Here is a 23463-nt window from a genome sequence, read left to right as displayed (position 1 = left end):
CTCGTGAGGGGCGGAACCCGCCCCAGCAGGCCCTCAATAGCCGATTGGTGACTGACAGCGAGGCTGGCAAGGGCGCGGCCTAGCACGGATTGGAGAAGGTAGCGATGGGGCGGGACACGGGTTCCCATTGGTCCGCGCTCGGAGCCGGGCTTGGCGATTGGCCACCTGAGCTGTCAGCAGGCTCGCGGGTCGGGTCGGGCGGGGTCTCCCCGAGGGGCGAGGGGCCCAAGTGCGCGGCGGCTGGAGAGCAACGGAGGCGGCGTCATGTCCTCTGAAGTGGCCGCGCGCCGCGACGCCAAGAAGCTGGTGCGCTCCCCCAGCGGCCTGCGCATGGTGCCCGAGCACCGCGCCTTCGGCAGCCCCTTCGGCCTGGAGGAGCCCCAGTGGGTCCCGGACAAGGAGGTGCGTCCCGGCCGCCTCGGACCCGCCCTGCCCTGCGTGGGTCCCCGGCCCGACCCGACACCTGACCCCGACGTCAGCCCTGACAGCTGACCCCGGTCTCGGGACCCCGAAGCTGACACCTTACCCCGACCCGGGCGTCCCCCGCGGCCGACTCCCACCTCTGGACCCCGGGCCCGACCCCATTACCCCAATCCCTGAACCCGATCCTTGACCCCAACCAGGAGCTCTGAATCCCGACCTCGGCACCCCGCACCCTGGACCCCGTGACCCGGATCCCGACCTCCCGCGGCCCCTGGCGGGCTGCCCCACCCCCCGGCCCCTGTGCGCCCTGCGGCCCCCGCGCAGCCCCGGGTTCGCCCGCGTTTCGCGCAATTCCTCTCGACACCCCCGCGGGCTGCCCCCCAAGGGCTCTGCCCTCCTGGCGCCGGGGCCTCCTGATGGCTCGCACCGCTCTGCAGAACCGTCGCCCTGGTGTGGCCGGGTGGGGGCTGCAGCCTGGGGCGCACCTGGGGTCGGGAGGGGCACCTGCCGAGCCTGGGGGCGGTGACTGGCCCCGCCCGCAGTCCGAGGCCTCCGCGCCACCCCGCGCTGAGTCTGGGGAAACCAAAGGGCGGTGGGCGCGGGTGGGCTGGTCCGGAGACCCCTCCCGCCTGCGCCTCCCCCGGCCTGAGAGATGGGCCTGCGCCCCCGTTGGGGTGTCCTGGGCGTCGGCCGCCCCTTCCCAGCTGCGCTGTGAGGGCCAGAGGAGGGCGGCGGGGGCTCGCCCTGGCCCCCAGCCCCGGCTTGTCCAGTCTGTCCTCTTTCTGCGTCTTCGCCCCCGGCGCTAATTCTCCTGGCGCTGACAACGTGCTGCTCCTTCCCTTGGCCTCCTTGGTTAATGGTGTTAAAAGGTAATTTTAAAAAGGCAACGTCTTGGCTCTCACCCAGATGCAAAACGAGCCGTGACCCGGGCAGCTGTGGACGTGAGTGGAGGTGCAGGCGGACTAGGGGCGCCGGTGGAGTTGGGGTGCGGGAAGAGTCGGTGCGGGCCCAGTGGGGGTACAGGAGGAGTCGGGATGCAGGTCGAGTGGGGGCGCGGGCGGAGTTGGGGTGCGGGCGGTGTCGGGATGCTGGTCGAGTGGGGTCGGCGGTGGAGTGGGGGTGCGGGCGGAGTCGGGGTGCGGGTCGAGTGGGGACACAGGCCGAATGGGGGCACGGGCAGAGTAGGGGTATGGGCCTAGTGGGGGTGCGGGCCGAGGCAGAAGCGGGCTCCTCCAGGGGGTTGGTGGGGCACTGACCCTCGCACCCAGCCGGGCAGCCCACAGATCCCTTCTACTATCGGCTGAGTTGTGAAGCTGCCTTCATAGGAGCAGGTGGGACAGGTGTCCCTGCAGCCTTTCTCCATCCTTGCCCTGCGGAGGGGTCTTTCCGGATGTTTTCCCTTGTGAAGTGTCCCCACAGGGACCCTGTGTGCTTACACAGAAGTACGGGGCAGTGTGGCTGGTGGTGGCGCACTTTCCCTCCAGTGCAGTGCACAAGCTGTCCCCATGATCCCGACGTGGTTCTTTATTAGCCGCTAGGTCCCTCTCCCAGTGCCTGTCTCACCCGGCCTTGGCATTGCTGTAGCAATGGTTTCTGTTTTCCGAAATCGCCTCTGTGGCTCTCATCGAGGAATTGAGCTGGGAGGTGGCTCTGGAGCCTCCCTTGCCCGGGTGGCGTGGGAACTCTGAAGGAAGATGGGTTGGACTACTTGAATCAGCGTGGCAGTGACACCCGGCCGAAGCGGCGGATTCCGGGCGGATGGCTGTCACAGCCATCGTGACACCGGGGTTGGTGGGGGGCTTTCTCCAGAGAGGCCATCTGTAGTTCTCACATTCCCAACGTGGTTCATGACCCCAAATGACCCGAGACTCACTTCTAGAGGAAACCCGGAGGGCTCTGGGGCAGGGCTGCAGGGTTCGGGCCGAGGGAGGGGCTCAGGAGCTCGGCCCACCCGGCTCCTGCCCCACCTCCCGCCCCGGTCTTTCCAGGGCGCCTGCTCCGCCCTTGCTCGAGCCTCAGTCTTGTTTGCCTGGCCCTCCTCCCCTCGAGCCGGCCCACATCATTTCTTCCCCTTCGGGCCCTTCCCGCGGGGAAGCTTCGGGAGCAGCGTCCTCCGCCAATGCTCTCCGAGCGCAGCTGACCCCACGCCGCCCTCGAGGCAGCCTGGACACTCGTGGACCCAAGCATGTGGGCTTCCGCCAAGAGGGGGCTCTTTAAAAACAAAATAAAGCCTCTAGCCCAGTAGTTTCCTTGCAACTCCTCCTTTGGCAAAGGGGCCGAGAGCCCACATCCCATGCGTGGGCCCATGCCTGCCGTGAACTTCGTCCTTGCCCAGCTTCGATCCCTGGTAACAAGGCGGATTGATGGGGTCTTCCCGGCCAAGCCGGAATTGCTAAAATGAGCTGCCCAGAACGCGCTGGCCCAGCAGAGGCCGATGCATATGCCTGGGCTGCCAGCTTATGGGATTCCAGGGTGCTGGGCAGTCTGCCGGGGTGCTGGGCAGTCTACCCTGGCACTGGCACTCTGCGAGTAGCTCGGGCTACATGGTAGGTGCACTTGGCCCAGGCCGTGTGATTTCGGGGCTTATCAGCATTGGGGATCATGCTGGAGGGTGGGGGAGGAGCCTTTCTGATGGGGGGGGTGACGCGTGGGGAGGGCTAGTTGCCCATTGTCCCTGAGCCTGCCCCGCTGTTGACCTAGACGACAGAGCCTGACACCCCTCCTTGTCATCTTCTCTCCTAGTGTCCCAGATGTATGCAGTGTGACACCAAGTTTGACTTTATCACCAGGAAGGTGAGATGTGACCTGGTGGGAGGACTGACCTGGATTGGGGCTGGGAACAAATGGGCAGCATCTCCTCTTTCTGGGAAGGGATGGGTGGCGAATGACTCCACTTGTCATTGTGCCTAGAGCAGTTAAGAACTGCAGAGTGCGGGTTAGGGGGTGGGGAGGGGGTGCGGCCCTCAGGCCCTTCCTGTTGAGAAAATGTGCAGAGGGCAGGAATCTGATGGGAAGCAGGACTCATGCCTGGAGGGTGCTGTAAGCTGGTGTTGCTTGTGGATTCATGTGGCAGGTCCCACGGGGGTGGGGGACAGCACTCACACCCTGCCCTCCCCCCCTCCTGCAGCACCACTGCCGCCGGTGCGGGAGGTGCTTCTGTGACAGGTGCTGCAGCCAGAAGTTGCCGCTGCCGCGCATGTGCTTCGTGGACCCAGTGCGGCAGTGCGCCGAGTGCGGCCTGGTGTCCCAGAAGGAGGCTGAGTTCTACACCAAGCAGCTCAGGGTGCTGCTGAACGGTGAGCGAGGCCCTGGGCACCCAAGCATTGGGAATTCTCCTGAGGGTGGGCCTGCCCCCGCCCCCGCCCCTGCCTCTGCCTCAGGTCCCTGCTTGCTGGCTTTCCTTAGAAACAGAGATGCCTAGGTACCTCTGCCAGGCTGGTTGTGGGGGCTGCTTGGCCATCACTTCCTGCCAGTCCCAGTTCTCCTGCCCCTTGTTTTCATAAAGGGGCAGCATGCCTGGCACCAGGAAGAAGAGATTCAGAAACGAGTGCCCCAAGAGCGGACGGGCACCTCCACCAAGCACTGCCCTCTGGGGAGGTTGCTGGAAAGGTGGGGGGATGTTGGCGGGGAGGGAGGGCCTGAGCCTTGTGCAGTCACTTTCCCTGGTTCATCGCTGTCCTGCCACCTTCCCTGCAGGTGCCCCAGCTAACTTGGGGGCTTGAGCCCTCTGCTCCCCGGTTTCTCCTGCTGCAGAGCCTGGCCTCAGCTTCCTAGCAGGGAGGGCGAGGTCGGATGTCCATCCTGCTGCATGGGTGTCCTGTCCAGGGGCTCTCAGAGGTCGTGGGTGGGAGTGGACCGTTTGGGTCATTTCTTTGAAGGATGCCAGACAAATTCCTGGGTGGGGTGCTTTCCAGCCCTCATCCTCCACAGCCCACAGGCTTCAGCCAGAGGCATCCTTGGAAAGCTGCTGCTGGGATCTTGCCATGTTGCCTTCTGCAGCTCTGGTGGGAACTTTGGGACAGGGCAATTTTCCTGTGCATGGCCAGGGCCAAGTACCAAAGCAGCATTTGTTTTTGTATCCCAAGGAGCCACCTTCCTTGTGACTTTGGGAAAATCAGAGAAATCTGCAACGATGGTCTGTCGTCTTTCCAGCAATCAACGGTAAGAACAGGATACTATTGGGCCCTGGGTAGCTATATCACACATTAGAGAATTAAGTAAAACATGGCACGGAGAGCCACCTTCTTTGAAAATGGTTGTTTTCTGTAGATACTTGGTTCTGGATGGCGACAGCCACCATGAAATTGAAGTTGTACGTATTTCAACCGTACAGATTCTCACAGAGGGACTCCCCTCTGGAGGTAAGTGTGGGGTGCCTCTGTGATGCAGAAGGGTTTGGTGCCACAAGTGGGTGGTGGGGAGTATGCACTTTCTGGGCAAGTAGAGGAGCAGGATCTGGCATCTGTTGGATCTCATTCCTCAGCCACATTTGCAGGGGTCTTAAGATGGAAGGAAAATATGCCTTACATAGCAGTCATGATATTCTCTGTGTACAAATGCTATCTGCCATTTCATTTCCTGTTGGATTTAAACCATGATAAAGCTCCCAATTCAATTGGCACAACTCAGATTCCCAAGAAGGTGTGACGTGGTTGCTAACTGGGAACCAGCATTTGAGCCCTCCTCTCCTCTTTTGCCTGTCAAGTGTCTGTGTAAACTGTATCCCTTTTTACATTTCCTTGGTGAGCTGCTACCATTTAATCCAGGTGGGTCTTTGCACTAAACTTCTGTGCTGCAGTAGGCTGAGATGGAGTGTGCATTCTGTCCTGTGCGGCGGAACAAATCCACGTGATGTAGTCCATCTTGCTTTCCGATTTCTGACTGGCTCTTGACTGTTCTTCTCTCCACTGCCTGCCTACCTTGTTGATGTAGAAAAAGACATTCACACTTACACCAGCCTCCTGGAGAGCCCACCTGCCTCGGAAGGTCAGCCACGTCCTCCAGGCCAGCCGCCACCCAGCGTGCGCTGAGCCCTGCTCCGTCCTGTGCCACTTGGTGCCGGCCCTGGGGGTGATCTGTTAAAGGGTCTTTGTGAAACTCACATGCACCCTGGGTCTATTTTAGAGAGAGGGGTGAGTTCGGCACTTGGGTATACAGAGCAGAAATGAAAGTATCCCAGCAGAAGGTCTAGCTCATCTGCTCCATTCTTCCGTCCAGAGAAGGCCTTTCCCGTTACTTTACAGCCACAGGTGGGTGGAGCTGCTCCCAGCAACGAGCAGGGCTAGCCAGGGTACGTGCAACCAGAGACCTGCCGGGCCTTCTAGGAGTCTGAGAGGAGCAGGGGTCCTGGTGTGCTGTGCTCCTCTCAGAGAACCCTTCCTCAGTCCCCTGAGTGAAGAGTTCTGAGAGGGCCACCCCCATCTCAAGGCCTTGTCTCCTGAGCACAGGGATGTGTGTGGGCACACTGAGCTGCAAGTCCAAGAGGCCTGGGTGTCAAGTATGGCCAGAGCCACCTGGTGAACAGATGAAGGTGGCTCAGTGCCCCCGCCCCTGCTGCCTGCCTCTCCGTGGGGTCCTGCCCACACTCTGGGCCTGAGAGTTAGGAGTCCGACCTGGTGCCCCACCCTCTCCTACCCAGGGTCTGCTTTGGCAGTGGCCTGCAGGCCCGCCTTGGGGCAGCATCTAGCCTTGGTTTCTGGTTGTTTCTCATAGAAGTGAATGCAGCCTGCCCGGCTTCAGCATCCCCTGGGGCTTCTGGCCCCTGCTGCAACATTGTGGCAGTTTGGGGAGGACACTGCTCTCTGCTCTGCCAAGGTTTTAGCTTTTAAATCCCAGAACCTCATTTGTCCTTGGGGTAGAGGAGTGACACAATGTGTGAACAGTTACTTGAGCCGGACACAGCCAAAGGAGCCTGTCTGCCACCCTGAGGACTCCTAGGGCAGGGTCAGCACATTTTTTCTTCCAAAGACCAAATAGTAAATATATTTGTCTCTGTAGTCCATGTGACTTGTGGTGCAAGGTACAAAGCAGCCACAGACAATACAAAGGCAAATGTCATGGCTGGGTTTCAAGAAAACTTTATTTACAAAAATAGGAGGTGGGCCAGGTCACGCTGACACCCAAGGTAAGGGCACAGTCTGGATGCATGTCCCTGTGCCTCTAAATCAGCCTGGCTTCTGCAGGTTTAGTGTAGGTGGTCTCCTGGGACTAGAGGCCCTCAGCCAGTATACTCCCCAGGGTGGGGCAGACCCCTTCCCAAGCCAGCACTGTGCCCACCCAGCTGCACTAGGTCCATTTCACTCAGCTCACCTGCTGGAACTGGCAAGCCCTGGGTTCTGATTCAGAAACCTGCATCTGATTGTCAGGAGCTGTGAAGAGGTGGATTTTTTCCTTTACCAAAGGCATAGTATTGCTCAGAATGGTATTTTCTTTCCAAAGTCACAGAGTATGAAAAGATGTAGGTTTAGCAAGAGGCTTGGTCCCTGATGCTGTTTTCTACCCTGAAGGGCTGCTTTTGCCCTAGCCTGTTCTCGAGCTGAGTCTTTGTCAGCAGAGCTGCCCATCTCAGCCCAGCGCATGGGCCATGCCCGTGGCACGTGTGGCCTCTAGGTACCAGGATGGGTGGGATTTCCTCAAGATGGGCCCTTGCCTGCCTAGCAGCCTTCTCAGCTCTCACCCTGGCTCTCAACACTGGGTGTGATGGGGACATGGGCTCATCCCACCTGCTGGTCTGCTCATGCTCTGGGCATTGGCCACCCAGGCAGCTGTTCAGGGGGGTGCTTTGGGCACAGGCCCTATTTCCCCAGCACAGGTAGTAGACAAGTGGGATGCCAGTGCTTACAAGGGTGCTGGTTTTGCTTCGGGTAGGGGTCTCAGAAGGCCAGGATCCACCTGCGGCAAGGGTGAGGTTCAGTAAGGCCTGCCACTTTGCTCTCAGCAAGGGGAGTTGATTGATCTGGTTGTCCCCCAGAGCACCAACCGGCTGCTTCGGTCCCTTTCCCACCAGCTGAACTTGCAGTAGATCATAGAAGTCCTGAGACTAGGTGCCTCCTAAGGGCAGACTTTTAGGAGGCCTTAGGCTGCTGCAGACCAGAGCAGGTATTGGGAAGAGGAGCCATGGCTTGCCTCTCTGGGCCCTCTTACCTCTCACCTCTCCATCCTCCAGGAGGCAACCCACGGGCTACAGGTATGCTCCTGCAATACACAGTGCCAGGGGCAGAGGGTGTGGCCCAGCTGAAGCTGACGGCTGAGGAAGACGCCCATGCTAGCAAGAGGCAGTCAGCGGCGTGGCTGGTGGCCATGCACAAGGTAATGCTGGGACAGGGAGGTTGGGAGGGGACAGGGGACTGGTGCAGACATGCCTTTTCCTCGAAGGAAGCGCTGCCTCTCCCACTCCACTTGCCTCCTGTCCTGACCTCCCACCTGAAACGTTCTTGTTTAAGAAGCACCTTTCAGGCACTGGAGCCAATCGTGGCTCTCCTGGGCTTTCTCTGGGTTGTGCCATAGGCCGCCAAGCTCCTCTATGAGTCACGGGACCAGTAACTCCATGTATGAGCCAGCGTGAGCCTGGGAGGACCGGCAGCAGCTCCTCCTGTGTTGGGAGACGCAGCAGACGCATCCAGAGCAGCAGCGGTGTTGGCTTACCTAGTGCAGCACGCCCAGCTTAGCAGCCCTGTGAACTGCTTTGCGTTTTAGAATCCTTGTGTTATCTTGTGGTCCTTGATGGGGGTGGGAGACTGAGCTACAATACTGCCCAACTATTTCCAGCATAATCAATACCATGTTTTTATGAGTTCCCAGATTTACTAGAAGGTTCTGACCCATCAGTGCTCGTTACATTGATTCTTCCACAGAAACCATCTGGGTGGTGGTAACCTGGGTCTCTGCTTGTACTGGGTCCATTCGGTTTTTAATTGCTGGTTTACAAAGTCTGCCTTAGCCTGTTTATAGACTGTCCATTTTACCGTAACACTAATCTTGGGCCAGGAACAAATTTTTGATACTTTGCTAAGTAAAAGGAGCTAGCTTTCTGTTTTGTACTTTTCACTAAATATTTCTCTTTATTAAATGTACAGCAATTTGTATATAAAGCTTATGATTAAAACCTATTTTGAAAATACCGATCAGGCCGTGGCTGTATTGTGTCCAGATAGACTGAGCGTTCATGCTACAGCTAAGTCCTTGCTGCAGAATACAAGACGCAGAGCCCCCGAGGCCGCTGTGAGACAGGGTTTATTGTGCACACTTACATGTGAGGTCTGCGGGGCTGGGGGCAGAGGCAGAGGCTGCTCCAGAGACCACTGACCACTGTCTCCTCACCACCGTCTCTGCAGTCACTGCTGACAAGCTGCCGGCCACAGCACGCACCAGTGACCACACACACTAACACACAAGGTACACACAAGACTCAGACATGAAAAATACAGCCTGAGGGCCTGTACTTTAATGAAGGAAAAAAAAACACTTCCAACATAGTTTTCTGTAGTTGTGAATGGTAATGTCAAAAATAGTTTGGGTTATAAAAAGCCTGTATGGATGGCTCCCAAGTGGGTGGAGCATGGCACCTCTTTAGATGGCAGCATGTGGACGGCAGTCATGTCACAGTGCAACTGCACCCACCCAAGGGTCCCACCAGCAGCAGCCGCTCCTGACCCCCAGCCATCCTTCATCTGGCCCTGCCTTGCCCCACAGACCTGGCCCACCCATGGCCTGGCATGGACACCGGTGTCCTGACTGCTGTCAGGGCAGAAATAAGCTCAAGCTGTGAGGGGGAGAAGAACTACACTTGTGCAGCAAGAGAAGCTGGAGGAAGGGGGTGCCATGGAGTCAAGGAGGAAAGTGTTTGAGATTCTGCAGATGAACTAAACCCTCTGTACTGCGCGGTACCAGGTCTTAGGTTCCCCATGTCTGAGGTGTGACAACCCTCCCAGCCCAGCACTTGGAATGGGCATTGGAACCCCAGCAGAGTGTTCACCAGGGAACAGAACGTCACTGCACATGCACTGGGCAAGGACACTATACAGAAGTTTCCATACAGGGCTTCCTTTGGTAACAGGATGAGGAAGGACAGGGAGGTTCCTGTGGTTGACAGCTCTGAGAGGAGGGAAGGACTAGCAGGGGAGTCTGCCTCACAGTAGCTGGAAGTGTTCATGGTGGGGGGTGGGGGAGAACATCTAGAATGAGACACAGCACTAGGCAAGTCAGTCAGAGCTTCTGTCTTTGTTGGCAACCAACCAGTGGTTAATTATAGGGCTTCTAATTGGCAACAGGGGTGGTGGGTGGAAAGCTGGGTATTTATTTGGATTTACAGTAATTGGCAAAGTTCAGTCTTTTTTGAGACCAGCACTTCTCCCAGTTACTGGCAGATTGGGAAGGGGCCCCCCTAAAGCTGCAGGGGTTCCCCACTGGGCTGCTATTCACCAAGTGCACAACATCACAACCGTTTCTAGCTTCAGCTCTCCCGGTGAACCTGCACACTCCATCTCTCTGGGGGCTCCTGGTAGCTGGCGACACCATGCACTGCTCTGCAGTAGAGTCAGGCCAGGGTTCGCTGCCTGGGCTTGATCCGCGGATATAACTGGGAAGCAATGGGAGCGGGTTGGTGGGAGGAAAGGAAATGCTATGAAGGGAACCCGGCCCTCCCCAGACAGTGGCCAGGGCCCCTCACCTCCAAGCCTTTACTCAGCTAACACCTTAACCAGACTTGCCCCAACCTCCCCTTTACAAGTGTACTCAGCACTTCATGCCACCTAAAAGACTGTGTATGACAGCTTCATCTTGTGTGCCATGTGTTTACTCCAAGAAGGCAGGCCTGCCTCCCTGTGCCCCCGCCCACCCCCATCAGCATTTGGCCAGGGCGGGGCTGGAGGGAGGGAGCAGGGCAGAGGTAGAGCATCGGCCAGGTGCCCCCAAGGCTCCCTGGGGAGGAGGAGACTGGAGCCTCCAAGTGTGAGCGCTCTCCTCCTAAATGCAACCAACTGCCATGTTCCCCACCATCCCCCTCAGTAAAAAAATTTCTGAGGTGCAGAGAACCTCATATTGGGGAAGTCTGGGCTGGGGTGCGATGAGAAGCTTGTCAAGGTCCACCATGAACAGTGTACCGTGAAAGCCTTCCTTGGGGTGCGCCTCTAGGCTCCACCCAGGCCTCCCCAACAGCAGAGGGCCCAGATGCTCCCAGAGAGGGAGTGGGTCCTGGGCTCACCAACTCTGCAGAGTAGCATTTGCCCATTTATAGAGGGCTCTCTGAGGCCTAGAGAAGGAAAATAATTCTTCCCATACCAGCCAGTGTTCATGACTTAACTCACAGGCAGGTAGAAAAGGACCATTTCTCAACCCACAACCTCAGTACAGGTGTACAGGCTCAGAATGCTTACCCCCAGCAGGTTTTTGGGCACATAGCCCTCCCGGTCCCCAAGGCGAGCCCACCACCACTCGGTCTCACTTTCATCCTTGCGCTTCAGGATGGTGATGGTGTCTCCCTCGTGGAAGGTTAGCTCATCGCTGTTCTGGGCCTCGTAGTCCCACAGGGCATACACCATGCCCTTGTTCATCACACCCAGCTTCTCCTGCACCCCTGGGACAGGAGAGCACATGGTCAGGCCCAGAAAAGCAGTCTACAGAGAAGAGATGCTCGGTCTCAAGAGGCAGCACGGAGCCACCGCCGGCTGAGGCTGTGAACACTCAGGCCAGGCACATACACAGGGATAGGTGGCTGAGGAGTCAGGGGCCACACAGGGTCTGATGTGTTCCCAGGTCAGCTACTGCCCCTTTGCTTTTACATCAACAGCCCTCTCTATGTCCCAGGAAGACAGGACTTCTACTCTGAAATTCTGAGTCTGTAGGCAAAGGTGCATTGTTCTAAAGGGCATTTCTTAAGAGTGAAAACTTGCAATTCACATCCAGCACTAACTTCCAAAAATCAATACTTAAAGAAACTGCAATTGCTCCTTGATGCAGAGTCTTCCCATGGCCACATGGGAGGCACAAATGTGGGGCCATGGTCACCGGGCAACTGCACAGCCACGTGGCCACTGTGGGCATCCCAAGAAGGGCCTTCGGTCTGGATACAGGAAGCTACCAAGCCCTGTGCCCCCACATCTTCTCCCTGCTCCATGGCCATCACTTGCCAGGGGTTGCTATATAGCTCCAGCCAGGTCCTCTGGAGGCTCCTGGAGACTGGAGTCTGTCTCTGTCCCACCAAACTGGGAGCTCAGGGAACAGAGGGCATTGCTTGTCTCTCTGTTTTATGGGCACCGGGTTTTGTTGATCATGCATGCCCGGGACCCAGCATAGGGGGGCCACTGAGTAGGCACTCAAGTTACATGCTGAGTGAATGACTTTGACTGTTTAACCCTTGGATAGAAGAGATGTTCCACCTATTGGAAAACGCAACCCTGGGTAAAGCAGCTGGGTGAGGGCCTGAGTTTCAGTCATCCAAGGGCTTATGGGAATAAGAGCTAAGCCCCGGGCCCTCCTGAGGAAGACCAGCCACCACAGGAGGAGAGTGGCTGGGAGCCAGCCTCAGCCTGAGGAGGCCTCTTGTCAGCCTTGTTTCAAGGCTGGGGCATCCCAGTAGCAAGGGGACAGCTAGGACACTGCCCAGCCACCTGCAACATCTTCCGACAAGATGAATTTTCAAGAAGGGTTTCAAGACTGAGAGTAATGGGCAGTATGACCTCCATTCTAACAAGACTTTGTGGACTGATCCTGCTGGAGGCAGGAGCAGCTCAGGAACACTGTCCATGAGGCCCCACTTGGGTTTCTCTCTGGGCCAGGAGGGTAGTGGCAAAGGCCAGCACCACGGTATGTGTCATCAATTGCAGGCACAGGGAAAGAATCTAAGGTGAGCCCCAAGGCCTCTTACATACCGTAGAGAAACTGGGAACACTGAATATAGCCTTCTTCCATCTCTTCACACTTGTCTGCAGCCGTCTCAATGTCACTAATGGTTGAAGCAAAAATGGCGGCCCCGCTCTCCACCAGCTGTTTGCAGAGGTGAACGCTGTTGCAGGAGGCGGCGCAGTGCAGTGGCGTCCTAAAATCAGACAGGGGCTGAAGATGCTGGCACTGCCCAAGGCCTTCAAAGAGCCCAGGGTGGTTGGTTCCAGTGAGATATGACTCTTTAAGGGACTTTCATGGTAGGGACTGGCCTTAGTGCCCAAACAGGTTGTTTTTGTTTTCATTTCCACTAATAAGCTGTTTTGGACCATACGAAGTTTTGAAAGAGGGGGAAGTGGATTAAGAAATGACCTATAAGATAGATATCCACATACAGCAGAAGTGACAGTTGTTTTGAAGTTCTAACCAACATCTAACAGCAGGTCCTGCACTGTGGCAGATCCCTGATCCTGAAGGCAAATGAAAACAAAAAATGCAAACAAGCTAAAATGTCCAACAGAAGGGGATGTGGTGAGGTTATTTTTCATGGAGAATATTATCCAGCCAAAAAAACAGAATGTGTGATAACGAGCAGGATACTTAGGATGCAATGTTAATAATGAGGTACGTGAGGAATACAATCACAGTTACATTATTAATACTTAAGAGAAAACACTGGAAGGATAGGCAATGAAACGCTGGCAATGGCTGCCCCTCAGGCATGAAATGATGGGTGGTCTTGTTCTTTTTCTCTCTTCCGTACTTTCCAAGTTTTTGGAATATGCATGTTTTCCTCTTGTAACATAGAGAAGAAAATATACTCTTAAGCTCTGGGGCCCTCACCATCCATCACTGTCTGCTGCGTTCACGTTGACCCCAAAGTCCAACAGGAACCTCACGATGTGGTGGTGGCCGGCACAGACTGCGTTGTGCAGAGGGGTGATCCCTTCGTCGTTGGGCTTGCTGGGGTCATCCACCTAGGACACAATGGCCTGTATGAGCCTGACCCACACCCCCTCTTGGCAGTAACCCACTGGTGGGGGCTGCTGCTCACCTCATAGATGATCCTTTGCACCAGATCGAACTCTCCCTCCAGAGAAGCATCTAAGAGCAGCGCCAAGGGGTTAAACCTGACTCGCAGGCCATGCCCTGTCCGCTCTGAGTTAGGTTTCTTCAGGTTGGTGCGTTTGGTCTGTTGGGAAGGAAGCATGCTTTTGAATTAAAGGTGGTCTACAAAAGTGATGACAAGTTCAAGAACCAACACCCAAGTGGAAAGAGCAGCAGGAACCAGAGCCTTAAGGCAGTGGTTCTCAAAGAGCACATCAGCATCACTTGTGTAGTTTCCAGAGCATGTGCTGGAAACTACATTCTCAGGCCCCACCCAGACCCAGTGACTGAATCACTTTGGGGAAGGCCTGGCCACCTGTGCTCACCAGGCACACCCCAGAGGGAGAGCCCTGCCTTGGGGACCAAACTCCTGATTCCCAGAGAAGCACTGGTATGCTTGCACTGCTAGACTCTCCTGTTTAGAAGACACCATGGGAGAGAGTGTGGTTACATGATAATCAAGCTTCTTAACTAGAATTCCAACCTTCAAGACATTAGCAACTCACTTCCTAGAGATTTCCCATCAAAACTCAATGGGACGCATGCTGATAGGACATACAGCTACCTGGCAAGAGAACCTTATTGACAATTCTCCTGAGATAACTCCCAACTCTATCTCTTCTCCATCTCCTCCAACTTTAAGTCCTTCGTACTCATCAGGCTCCCTCTCACAACTGGGCCTTTGCCTAGAAGATCCTTTTTCCCCCCTTTGTCTGTCCCTCAGGTTTTAGACTATGTCCTTGAGAAAAGGTTTTCATGGTACTGTGCATTTCTCCTTCAGAACCCTTGTCGTTTTACATGTGCTTGTGTGATTACATGATTGTTATCCCTACCAGGCCCAACTCAATGAGGGCAGGGAACTGTCTGGGCTGGCTTTCCACTGTGTCTTCAAATCCCAGCACACTAAGTACTCAATAATTCTGGCTAAAGGAATGACCAGAAAGGAGTGGCACTGGTCTAGCAAAGACACCCACCGTTGAGGCTGCAGGAGGGGGGACAGAGAGGGGAAGAGGTGGTGGAGGAACTTGCTCTTCCCCTGGAGAAGGGGCCTCGGCCACAGGGCTTGGAATCTGTTCTGTGGAGGGGATGGTGGCCACATTGTTGTTGTTGTCCTCTGCAGGCTCAGAAGTTTGGTGAGTGGTTTGGGGACAGATGAGTTCCTCTGGCTCAGGGGAAGGTAACTCATTGTCATTGGCATCTGATGATGGGGCAGGCTCAACAGTGAGTGGGGCTATGGGCTGGGCAGGGGTGGAATCCTCCAGGTTCCCATTGGTGTTGGTATTTCCATTGTCCACATCGGCCAAGGTGCCCATGAAGTCCTGCGAGGTGTTCGGCTGGTAGAAAGGAGTGCCTTCCATGCCGCCAGCCAGTGTGTTGAAGCGCTGGTACAGCAGCTTCTGGATGTTGGGCCCACCAGGGCCCTCGGGCTCTGTGATGGAGCTGCGTTTCTTCAGGGGCCGGGGTGCGTTGGCCAGCTTCCTGCGGAGGGCCTCTAAGTCCGCATCACTCTGGTAGCGGAGTGGTGAGTGCACGATGGGTGTGAGCTTGGTGGGGCTCAGAGGCCGTGGGAGGTTCTCTACATTGCTATTCTCTCCAGGTGGGGCAGGGCTGTCCTGCTCGAGATCTTTCTCAGTACATTCTGAGGACGGCTGAGGCTGTGAAGCACTTGTGGACAGTGACCCATGAAGAAATGGTAACGGTGATGGAGACGTCGAACCCGATGGTAAAACGGGTTTCCCATACACTGGAGGAGACACAAAGGACAGGGAGGGAAATTTCCTGTTTGGGACTAATGCAGCTGCCTAACATGGGGTCTAGTCACTAAGTATCTTTGGTTACACAAAAAATGGGCTCCTAAAAAGAGATATGCAAATAAATTTTGCTGTTGTTTTTAAGTTCTAATTTTAAATCCCTAAGGAAATACTCCATACAAAGAACTTCCACTGATTCTTTTGAAAGGTGGAGTTTTCTAATTTATTGATTTTTATATTTGGGTTTCCAGAATTGGAGTTTTTTCATATTAAAGGAAGGTTGCAGACCTGACTTTTCTTGCCCCAAGCAAACCCTGTTTTCTTTTCAAGGAAAAAGATGTGACTATGAAATTTGCAATTCACCCCTGGGCTAAGCTCAAATGGCATAAACACACCTGCTTCCTCAGTCCAGGAAGACTCTCCCCAGTGGTCAGGAGCCAACTCAGCAGGCAATCTTTCCACAGCCAGCACCCTGCCTCCAGGGAGCACCTCAGTCTAGGAGCTCCCCGGAATGAGCATCTTGGCACCCACAGGAGACCCGCAACCATGAGTCTGGTAGCCACAGCCAATGCCCAAGACTGTCCTAAGAGGCTCCAGGCTAGACCTGACCTTCAGGATCCTACTCTAAAGGTTAGAAACACTACCAGCCTCACTGGTACTCATGGAACTAGACTGCCTTCTCTCACATGCCTTTTCCACCTGCTTTCTAGAACATCTGAACTTCCAGGATGCATTTCTTCTGACCTAAACTTGGACTTTTCTCCCCTTTGGAGCCTGGGGGAAAGCTCCTTAAGTAGCAGATACCTTCCTTGCTTTGCCTACCCTCCCAGGGGTTCTGGTTCAGCCACTGCCACAGACAGCCAGAAGGATCAGGAGGACCAGCAATGAAGGCAGAGTTCTCTCCCTACCTGCTTATTAGAAATCTCCTGTCATGTGTTACCATGAAGCAGGAAGAAAATGATGAAATTTCCAAAAACTCACTGTTCCAGGAGCTGTATTTCTAAGTAACGCAGGGAGACAGATACTCAGACAGGAAGCTGGAGAACTGACAGCATTTGCAAAACTGCTCTAAATTCATCTTTTATTCCCACCTCAAGCCGACACCCTGGCCACACTTAAAAAAAGTTTAATCCTAAAAAGCATGTGGCCCAAATACAGGGATTTAGATTAGTATTTTCTTAATTAACGTGTAATTTTCTAGCCCCCAAGAGAAGAAGAATGTAAGCCTACTATACCTGCTTTGACTGACTTATTCAAGGTGCTGTGTGCCGCCGGCTGGTAATTCTTCGGTGGGGTGGCTTGCTGCAGGTACACGGAGTATATGGAGCTTGAGTTCACTGTCTGGGGTCCTTTCCTGGGAGACTGTGGCCTTGACCCCTTGTCAGTCAGAAATGGCCGAATGGCCACAGTCAGTGGGGGCTCAGGTTTGCTGTCTCCAACTGGAAATGCAGGCGGCCCCGCTGGTGGGTAGGTGGGACTTGGAGGCACAGAAATCCTCTGCTGGATCTGCTGTGAAGAGCCCGGCTGGTGCGTGCTGCCTCCTGGCGGCAGAGGGGCAGGTTTCTGCCGACTCGGCAGACCTGCACCAGCTCTAGGGAAGCTGCCCTCTTTCCTCCTCTCCAGGGAACTTGTTGATCCCGGGCCCAAAGGAGTAGGACTCGGATATGTCCCATAACTTGGAGGCAGCTGCTTGTTCACACCAGGAATAGGTGGTGGCACTTTACCGATTTCAGAGCCCTACATTCAGATGTGAAGAAAAACAAAATCACCTTTTGAAAAGTTAAGCCTAATTCCACCTATCAAAAGAGAAAACAAAGTAGAGCTCTATCTAATCCTTCAAGCCAGCTTGCTGACCAAGAAACAGGGCACAGTGTTGAACCAAAAGGCATATAGACTATGGACGCTGCCCAAGATTCTAAGGCTTGTTAATTCTTCCAGGACTTTGGGAATAATTTAGAACATATTAGGATTGACTACTTCTCTCAGATTTAGACTTAATCTCTTAGATTAAGTCTGAAGTCAGAAAAGCAACATAGTTAAGAGTTTGTTTTTGCTTTTTGTGATAGAGTCAAATGGCTTACCACCTTCTCAGTGGCTCCTAAAGCTGACAAGGGCAGAGGCTGGCTTGAAATGGTCCCCTGCTTTAAAGCCGCCTCCATGCTCGAGTCCTTCCGGCCTGTGATGGCTAGCTGCGTTGGTTTCACTGAAGGGCTAGAACTCTGTTTTAATGTTGGCCAGTTTCCATCATTAGCTGGAGAAGAACATAGAATTTAAGTAATTTGTTTCTTGAAATCAGTTGAATCAGGATAACAATAACACCATGACAGAAACAAAAAGAGCATTGGGAGATGACAAGTTCTGATGGCGCTCAATTAGCCAAATCATCGACCGCCACCCAGCATGCCAAGCTGTTAATGCTTAAAAGTCTGAAAACCTGTGCACAAGAACTACGGAAAGATTTGGCCAGCAAGTCCTTATCACTACCCAATTTCCTTTAAGCCTTACCAGAATCGCCAAGCTAACAGTGCGTCAGTGAATCCTGAGGCTCAATGACCAAATCAGGCCTCCAAGGTGCTACCAAGGGCAGAGACCAGAAGATAGGAGACAAATTCTTGAGGTCCCCATTTCAATACAGGTCAAACCTATCCCATCAATAAATAGTGTTGAGGAAAATAAGCATGGGTACTTACTTTTCAAACAGTATTTAATACAATTGCATACACAATAAAAGGCATTTATCTTTTGACTTCATGACTAGGTTTGACCTGTACTGCTTCCATTACTAAAAGAAAAAAAATGTCTAATAATCAGTTAGAAACCTGAAATAATTTGCAATCACAGGAGGTGAGTTTGAGTTTCCACTGATTTGACCAGCAGGACTAGTAGGCTATCATTATGTTGCTGTGATTAGAAAGCCATCATCAATTCCAATTTTCTGGAAAGTCACTGAAAAACAATTCTAAATGTTTTTAGAGCATTTTCCAAACTGAAAAAAAGGTCTAGACACAATCCCTGTAACAAGGGGTTACTGATGGTGATATAAGTATATCGCAAGATCTGCAGTGTCAGATTTAGAACCCCAGACTCAGGCTTTTGTTTTAGTCCTTAACAATCCAATCCCAAAATTGGATTAATGTGGAAAATGGTCCCAACACATTAGCTGTAGGGGACTGAATAAAATCCGAGGAGAACGTTTTGGGGCCCTTCTGAAAAGATCAGTGGACGCTGTCCCCACATTCTATTCTGCCAGCACAGGCAGGAGGGGTGACTGACTAAGAAGCAGCAGGGAAATGAACCTTCCTCACAAGAACAATGGATGGAGCCGAAATCTTCAACTCGCAAAACAAGAGGAAACTTCTCAATCTGCACTGAGCACCACTGCATGAGGCAGCACATATGCAGGGAGGACAGCAGAGCTGCCCTGAGCACCCTGGCCACATGCTCACTATTTACCTCTAAGCCAGGTCCAACCACTGCCCCCTGGCCATGGTCATTGCCACAACACTCCATCACTAAAATCATTCCAGGCTCCTAGCTGTGAGGATCCAAACAGATCTGGCCAAGTCACATGGGCTCTAGTGAGGCATTCTAGGGTCCCAATATAAGCCACTGCCTTACTGCTTGTCGCCTGTCAGCTGCTCCCAGCCTTCCCTCTTAGGCCCTGAGGATGTGTGGGCCAGACAAGCCCAGGTTCACAAGGATACACCAAAGTGAAACTCCTGGCTGTCAAGAAAGAAGAACCCACAAGAGACTCTAAAGCAGGGCAGGAGGCCGGGTGCTGCTAGAGCAGGACCTCAGCACCCTCTCAGGATCACAGGATTGTGGCCATCCAGCTGCCTCTTAAAGCCCCAGTGATAGGTGGTTTTATGGAGATCAGGCACAGTGGGACTGGGAAGCAATAAAGCAGAAGGTAGAGAAGGAAGATCGTGTATTTTTATTAAAAAGGGACAATTATTTCAAGTATGATAGGAGATTCTTGCACTGAAGATAAAACTAAAAGCCTCAAAATGAATTCAGAACATTTTAATTTTTTAAAAAAATTCCCCTTTCTTTGCCAGCATGTCATTTGGTCTTAAAGCCTTTTCTCATGATGACCTTTTGTTGATTTGTTGTGTGGCCCAGCCCAAACTTAACACGTCTGTTGAAGGAAGGGACAAATTAATTTTTCATGGTATCTTTTCAAGTGTAATGCAATGAATAGACTTTTAACAGTTTGGAAAAAAAGGATTGCTGGTTTAGTACATGGTAGAGAATCATAAACACCCGTACACCTGTCAGAAACATACAGTTTACAAACGGGCTTGCAGAGGGCTGGGGGGGGCCGCAATCAGGCCCAACATCGAGGTCTGACACTGTCCAGGAACTGGTCACTCTGGGTTTACCAGGACCATCTGTGTGACACAAGAATCAGAAGAAGAGCCAATAGTGAGGTTAGAATCCCCTACCAGCAAGATTTCATACCACAGCTCCATATGTGGGCCAACAGGTTGCCTCCGCCTTGGGGCTGAACTTCGGTTTCCTGTATCCACATACTCTAAACCATAATGAAAAGATTAAGGCTAGTGCTTAACTTCTGAAGGACAAATTTTTCTGGGCTCAGTAAGGGTGTCTTTCTCCTTGCAGCCCAAGGCAGCACAGCATATACCCACAGAGAAGGAAGGGTAAAGAATGGGAGACATTCTCAGCTTGGCAAGTTTTAAAAATGAAGTCAGCATAGAAGTAGCCAGCTGTGCTAATTATGTCATTGGAAACAGATGAATATCTCCTCCTGCCATAGGGTGGTTCAAACTAAAAGTAGCATATTATCACAGAAAGCTGTAATTAGAGGTTCACAGAAACGGGAGGGTGAGGCTGCTGAGAGTAGGCTGTAGAGGGATCTGAGTCAGGGGCTCGTAGCCCACCAGGGCTGGTGGCTCTTTCTTCCTCTTGCCTGGTTCAGAACAAGTCCCAACCTCCATGGCTGGAAAGTAGATGCATCCCTGCTACAGTAGGTGCTAGGCAAGAGAAGATGAGGTAAACAAGCAAAACTCAGCACAAATCTATCATCGATCTGAAAGAAGTACTTGGAATGTCAGCCTGGCTGAAGGAGAGTCCAGTAGCACTATTTCCATAAAGGAAGGAATATTTCAGTATGTTAATACATGGCTTCCATAATTCTATGTGTTGTAAGGGAAAATTTTCAACCCCAAGTGTAAAGAAATTCATATTAAAAAGCAACTTTGCTTTTTAATGATGTCATTTAAATAAAACAGTCACCAGATCTGCAGGGGAAGAACAGATGCCATGGGAAAGAACACACTGCTCCTAGAAGGCAGCAGGGCAGAGAAATGCAGGGCTCCTCAGCCACAAGAAAAGGGCCTGGGCTTCCTAGTCCCATACAAACATGGATGCCAGAAAAGGCTCAGGTCCAGTCTCACCAACTGGCCCAGTGTGGTCAAGTGCGAGGGTAACAGATTTGAGACAATGCGAGATATGAAGACCACGCTGAGGGGGCCGTACAAAGATTAACGACCCCACCCTGTTTACAGGGAAGACATTCCTCTGCTAGGGCCATGGCTGTGCCAGGGCAGTGGCACCCCCAAGGTGCAAAGAGGCATCCACTTCAACACTGGGTGAATATGAGCACACATGAGGATCGGTTAGTATTCTGAGTTTTGAAAAGCCATAGAAAGACTTTCAGTTCAATAAAGAGAACGTCCTGTTTTTAAAACATCATTGCATGTTGGCACACAGCCTCTAGATGCTGTCCTAGAAGTGTGAGTGCCTCAGAGTGAGACAAAGGATGGGGGCAGGCAGACTGGCACACGGGGTGAGGCCTCTTCTGGGGCTTGGGGACCCCTGGTCTGTGCTGTGGCTGTCTTCCTAAAGGCCCTTCCTCCCATGTCCCCCACTGCCCCATAGGAAGGCAGAGGGCCAGCGCCACTCACCAGATTTGGATCGTGCATGTGCAGCACCCGGGGCAATAGTAAGTGACTGGGGCTTCACAGGATCCCCTGGGACAGAAGCACTGCCCACGCTGGGCACTTGGATGTAAGGCCCCACTGCGGCGACCCTGCCAGGCATGTTCAGGGATGACTGTGGGGATGCCGTTCCATTCACACGGTTTAGCTGCAAGTAAAGGGAAGAAATGGGAGTCAACACTCTCCTAAATGAAAAGAAAGCCTAAGCCCAGTTGAATCCCTCAATCTTTTGTATTGATGAAGCTCCACATCCTGAAAAAACAGTATTTAGAAAGGAAAAGAATTTAAAGGGATGTCAACCAAAAGCCCCATCTTCTTTATAAAACCTGCCCATTTGCAAGTTATAAAAATGATAAGACATATGCCTATTGTGATGTGTAAATTTCCCAAACACTCCCATGTGACCCAAAACAGCCTCTTTCTTCCTTGCAGGCTGCTCTCCCTCCACTGGGCAGAAGCAGAGCACACTGGTCAACGTCTAGGCTCTGAACCTGGGTCCAAATCCTGCTCCGCCACTTGCTCACTGACCTTGTATAAAAGATTTAAAAAGGGAGGATAAGGGCTGTGCTGGCTTGAAACGATTACGTGCACTAGAAAAGCCATGTTTTAATCCTGTACCTATCTTGAAGGAGCAACCATTTCTTTTAATCCTTATCCAGCACTATAGGATGGAAACTTGATTAGATTATCTCCATGGAGATGTGGCACACCCAATTGTGGGTATTACCCTTTTTTTTTTTTCTTTTTTTTTTTTACATGGACAGGATCCAGGAATCAAACTCAGGTTTCCGGCATGGCAGGTGAGAATTCTGCCACTGAGTCACCATTGCACTGCCCTAGGTATTAACTTCTGATTAGACAGAGATGTGACTCCACCCATTCTAGGTAGGTCTTATTAGTTTACTGGAATCCTTTAAAAGAGGAAGAATTTTGGAGAGAGAGAGAATGAGAGCCACGAGAACTGCAGAGCCCATGTAGTCAAACAGTTTTGGAGATGAAGAAGGAAGATGCCCCCAGGGGGGAGCTACATGAAACAAGATGCCTGAAAAGAAAGTTAGCAGATATTGCCATGTTCACCATTTGCCTTGCCAGTTGAGAAAGAAACCCTGAATGTCATTGGCTTTTCTTGAATGAAGGTAACCTCTTATTGGTGCCTTAATTTGGACATCTTTATAGACTTGCTTTAATTTGGACATTTTCATGGCTTTAGAACTGTAAACTTGCAACTTAATAAATTCCTCCTTTTTAAAGGTTGTTTCATTTCTAATATACCACATTCTGGTAGCTTGCAAACTAGAACAGCTATTGCAAGGGCTGAAAGAGAAAAGTGGTGTGTGGCAACAGGCCCTGGCACCCAGACAAGGCTCCATGATTCAGCAATTAGCCCAGTTTCCTGAAGGTGGCACTGCCTTGCCCAACAAGGTCAGAGAGGTGCAGATGGAGGACAATGGCCACACAACTGCTAAAGAACTGAGGATCGGTAGCACGGATTCTAACGAGAGGTCCCAGATAGGCTCTGAGGGGGCAGGGCCCATGAACTCCTACAATTCTTTGCAAGATTCTGTAAGTACAAGGATATGTCACTGTGGGCAGAGGAAGAGAAGGTCCGTGGCATTCACAAGAGCCCAGGACCTTCAGGTGGAGAAACATCCCTGCAGAAGCCCCCACTTTTTCAAGGAGGTGCTCTGAGGCCTCAGGCAGAGAAAGTTAATAATTACCACGCAGTTACTAAAGGCTGTGACCATAAGCACACACGGACTGTGTGCGTGCTTCTTCTCTCATGGTCTCTGTTAACCAGAAAGAGAAAAGAAAACCATCACCTGAAATCAGAGTTATTAACCACTGACCTTAAGCACACTGGTCTAAAATACAGTGTAGATTTGTAAATAAAAGCCCTTTCCACCTAGGATCACTGATTATAACCCCTGAGGAAGAGGCAGTTGCCTGCATCCTCTGCCATCCACCTAATCTCTCTAGGTGAATGGGGCTGCATCCCCAAGCTTCTGAGGCCCGGCCTGGTCTCGCCATCTGATAGCCACCTCCAGGACAGCAAGAGCAGACACACAAGGACATCCTTCTGTCACCAAACTGTGAACTCACCAATGACTGAGTATTGAAACTGGAACTTTGTGGAGGGTTGTGCTAGCCACCTGCTCAGAGCATCAAGCAGCTGTTTCCCTCAACCCCCAAGCGAAAAAACCAGGTCAGGCACTGCATCCAGCCAGAGGGGACAGCACCCGGTAGCCCTATTCTCACTCAGCTTGCAGTGACATGCAGGAGGCACCCAAAGAAGCAATGGGAACTGGGGGACACCTTCCTAAAAAGAGGGCTGGGAAATGATTGCA

At 52.7% G+C, this 23463-nt stretch overlaps 2 protein-coding genes across 10 annotated transcripts in view; one reads left to right on the top strand and one right to left on the bottom strand.

Moving 5' to 3' along the window:
- The first annotated feature begins 204 nt into the window (after positions 1–204).
- ZFYVE21 (zinc finger FYVE-type containing 21) lies at positions 205–8544 on the top strand. Its single transcript, XM_077128411.1, has 7 exons — positions 205–402; positions 3166–3216; positions 3551–3719; positions 4509–4584; positions 4693–4784; positions 7589–7731; positions 7930–8544. Exons 1-7 carry the CDS (start codon positions 265–267, stop codon positions 7963–7965), a joined length of 705 nt encoding a protein of 234 aa, XP_076984526.1. The 5' UTR covers positions 205–264; the 3' UTR covers positions 7966–8544.
- A 95-nt stretch (positions 8545–8639) lies between these two features.
- Positions 8640–23463, bottom strand: part of PPP1R13B (protein phosphatase 1 regulatory subunit 13B) — a 139745-nt gene continuing 124921 nt past the window's right edge. For 7 of the 9 annotated variants that reach the window (XM_077128407.1, XM_077128409.1, XM_077128410.1 and 4 more), the window contains exons 9-18: positions 21086–21266; positions 19445–19549; positions 17240–17409; positions 16394–16895; positions 14382–15151; positions 13355–13492; positions 13144–13277; positions 12291–12457; positions 10797–10996; positions 8640–10000 (exon numbers count right to left, since the gene is read on the bottom strand). In XM_077128407.1, the coding sequence (XP_076984522.1) occupies positions 9959–10000; positions 10797–10996; positions 12291–12457; positions 13144–13277; positions 13355–13492; positions 14382–15151; positions 16394–16895; positions 17240–17409; positions 19445–19549; positions 21086–21266 (2409 nt within the window). In that variant the 3' untranslated portion in view covers positions 8640–9958. The remainder of the gene's footprint in view (positions 10001–10796; positions 10997–12290; positions 12458–13143; positions 13278–13354; positions 13493–14381; positions 15152–16393; positions 16896–17239; positions 17410–19444; positions 19550–21085; positions 21267–23463) is intronic. The other 2 variants (XM_077128403.1, XM_077128405.1) reach the window with 2 other exon arrangements.

Source organism: Tamandua tetradactyla, chromosome 14, assembly GCF_023851605.1.
Source record: "Tamandua tetradactyla isolate mTamTet1 chromosome 14, mTamTet1.pri, whole genome shotgun sequence".
NCBI lineage: Eukaryota > Metazoa > Chordata > Mammalia > Pilosa > Myrmecophagidae > Tamandua > Tamandua tetradactyla.
This window is presented reverse-complemented; position numbering and strand designations above follow the sequence as displayed.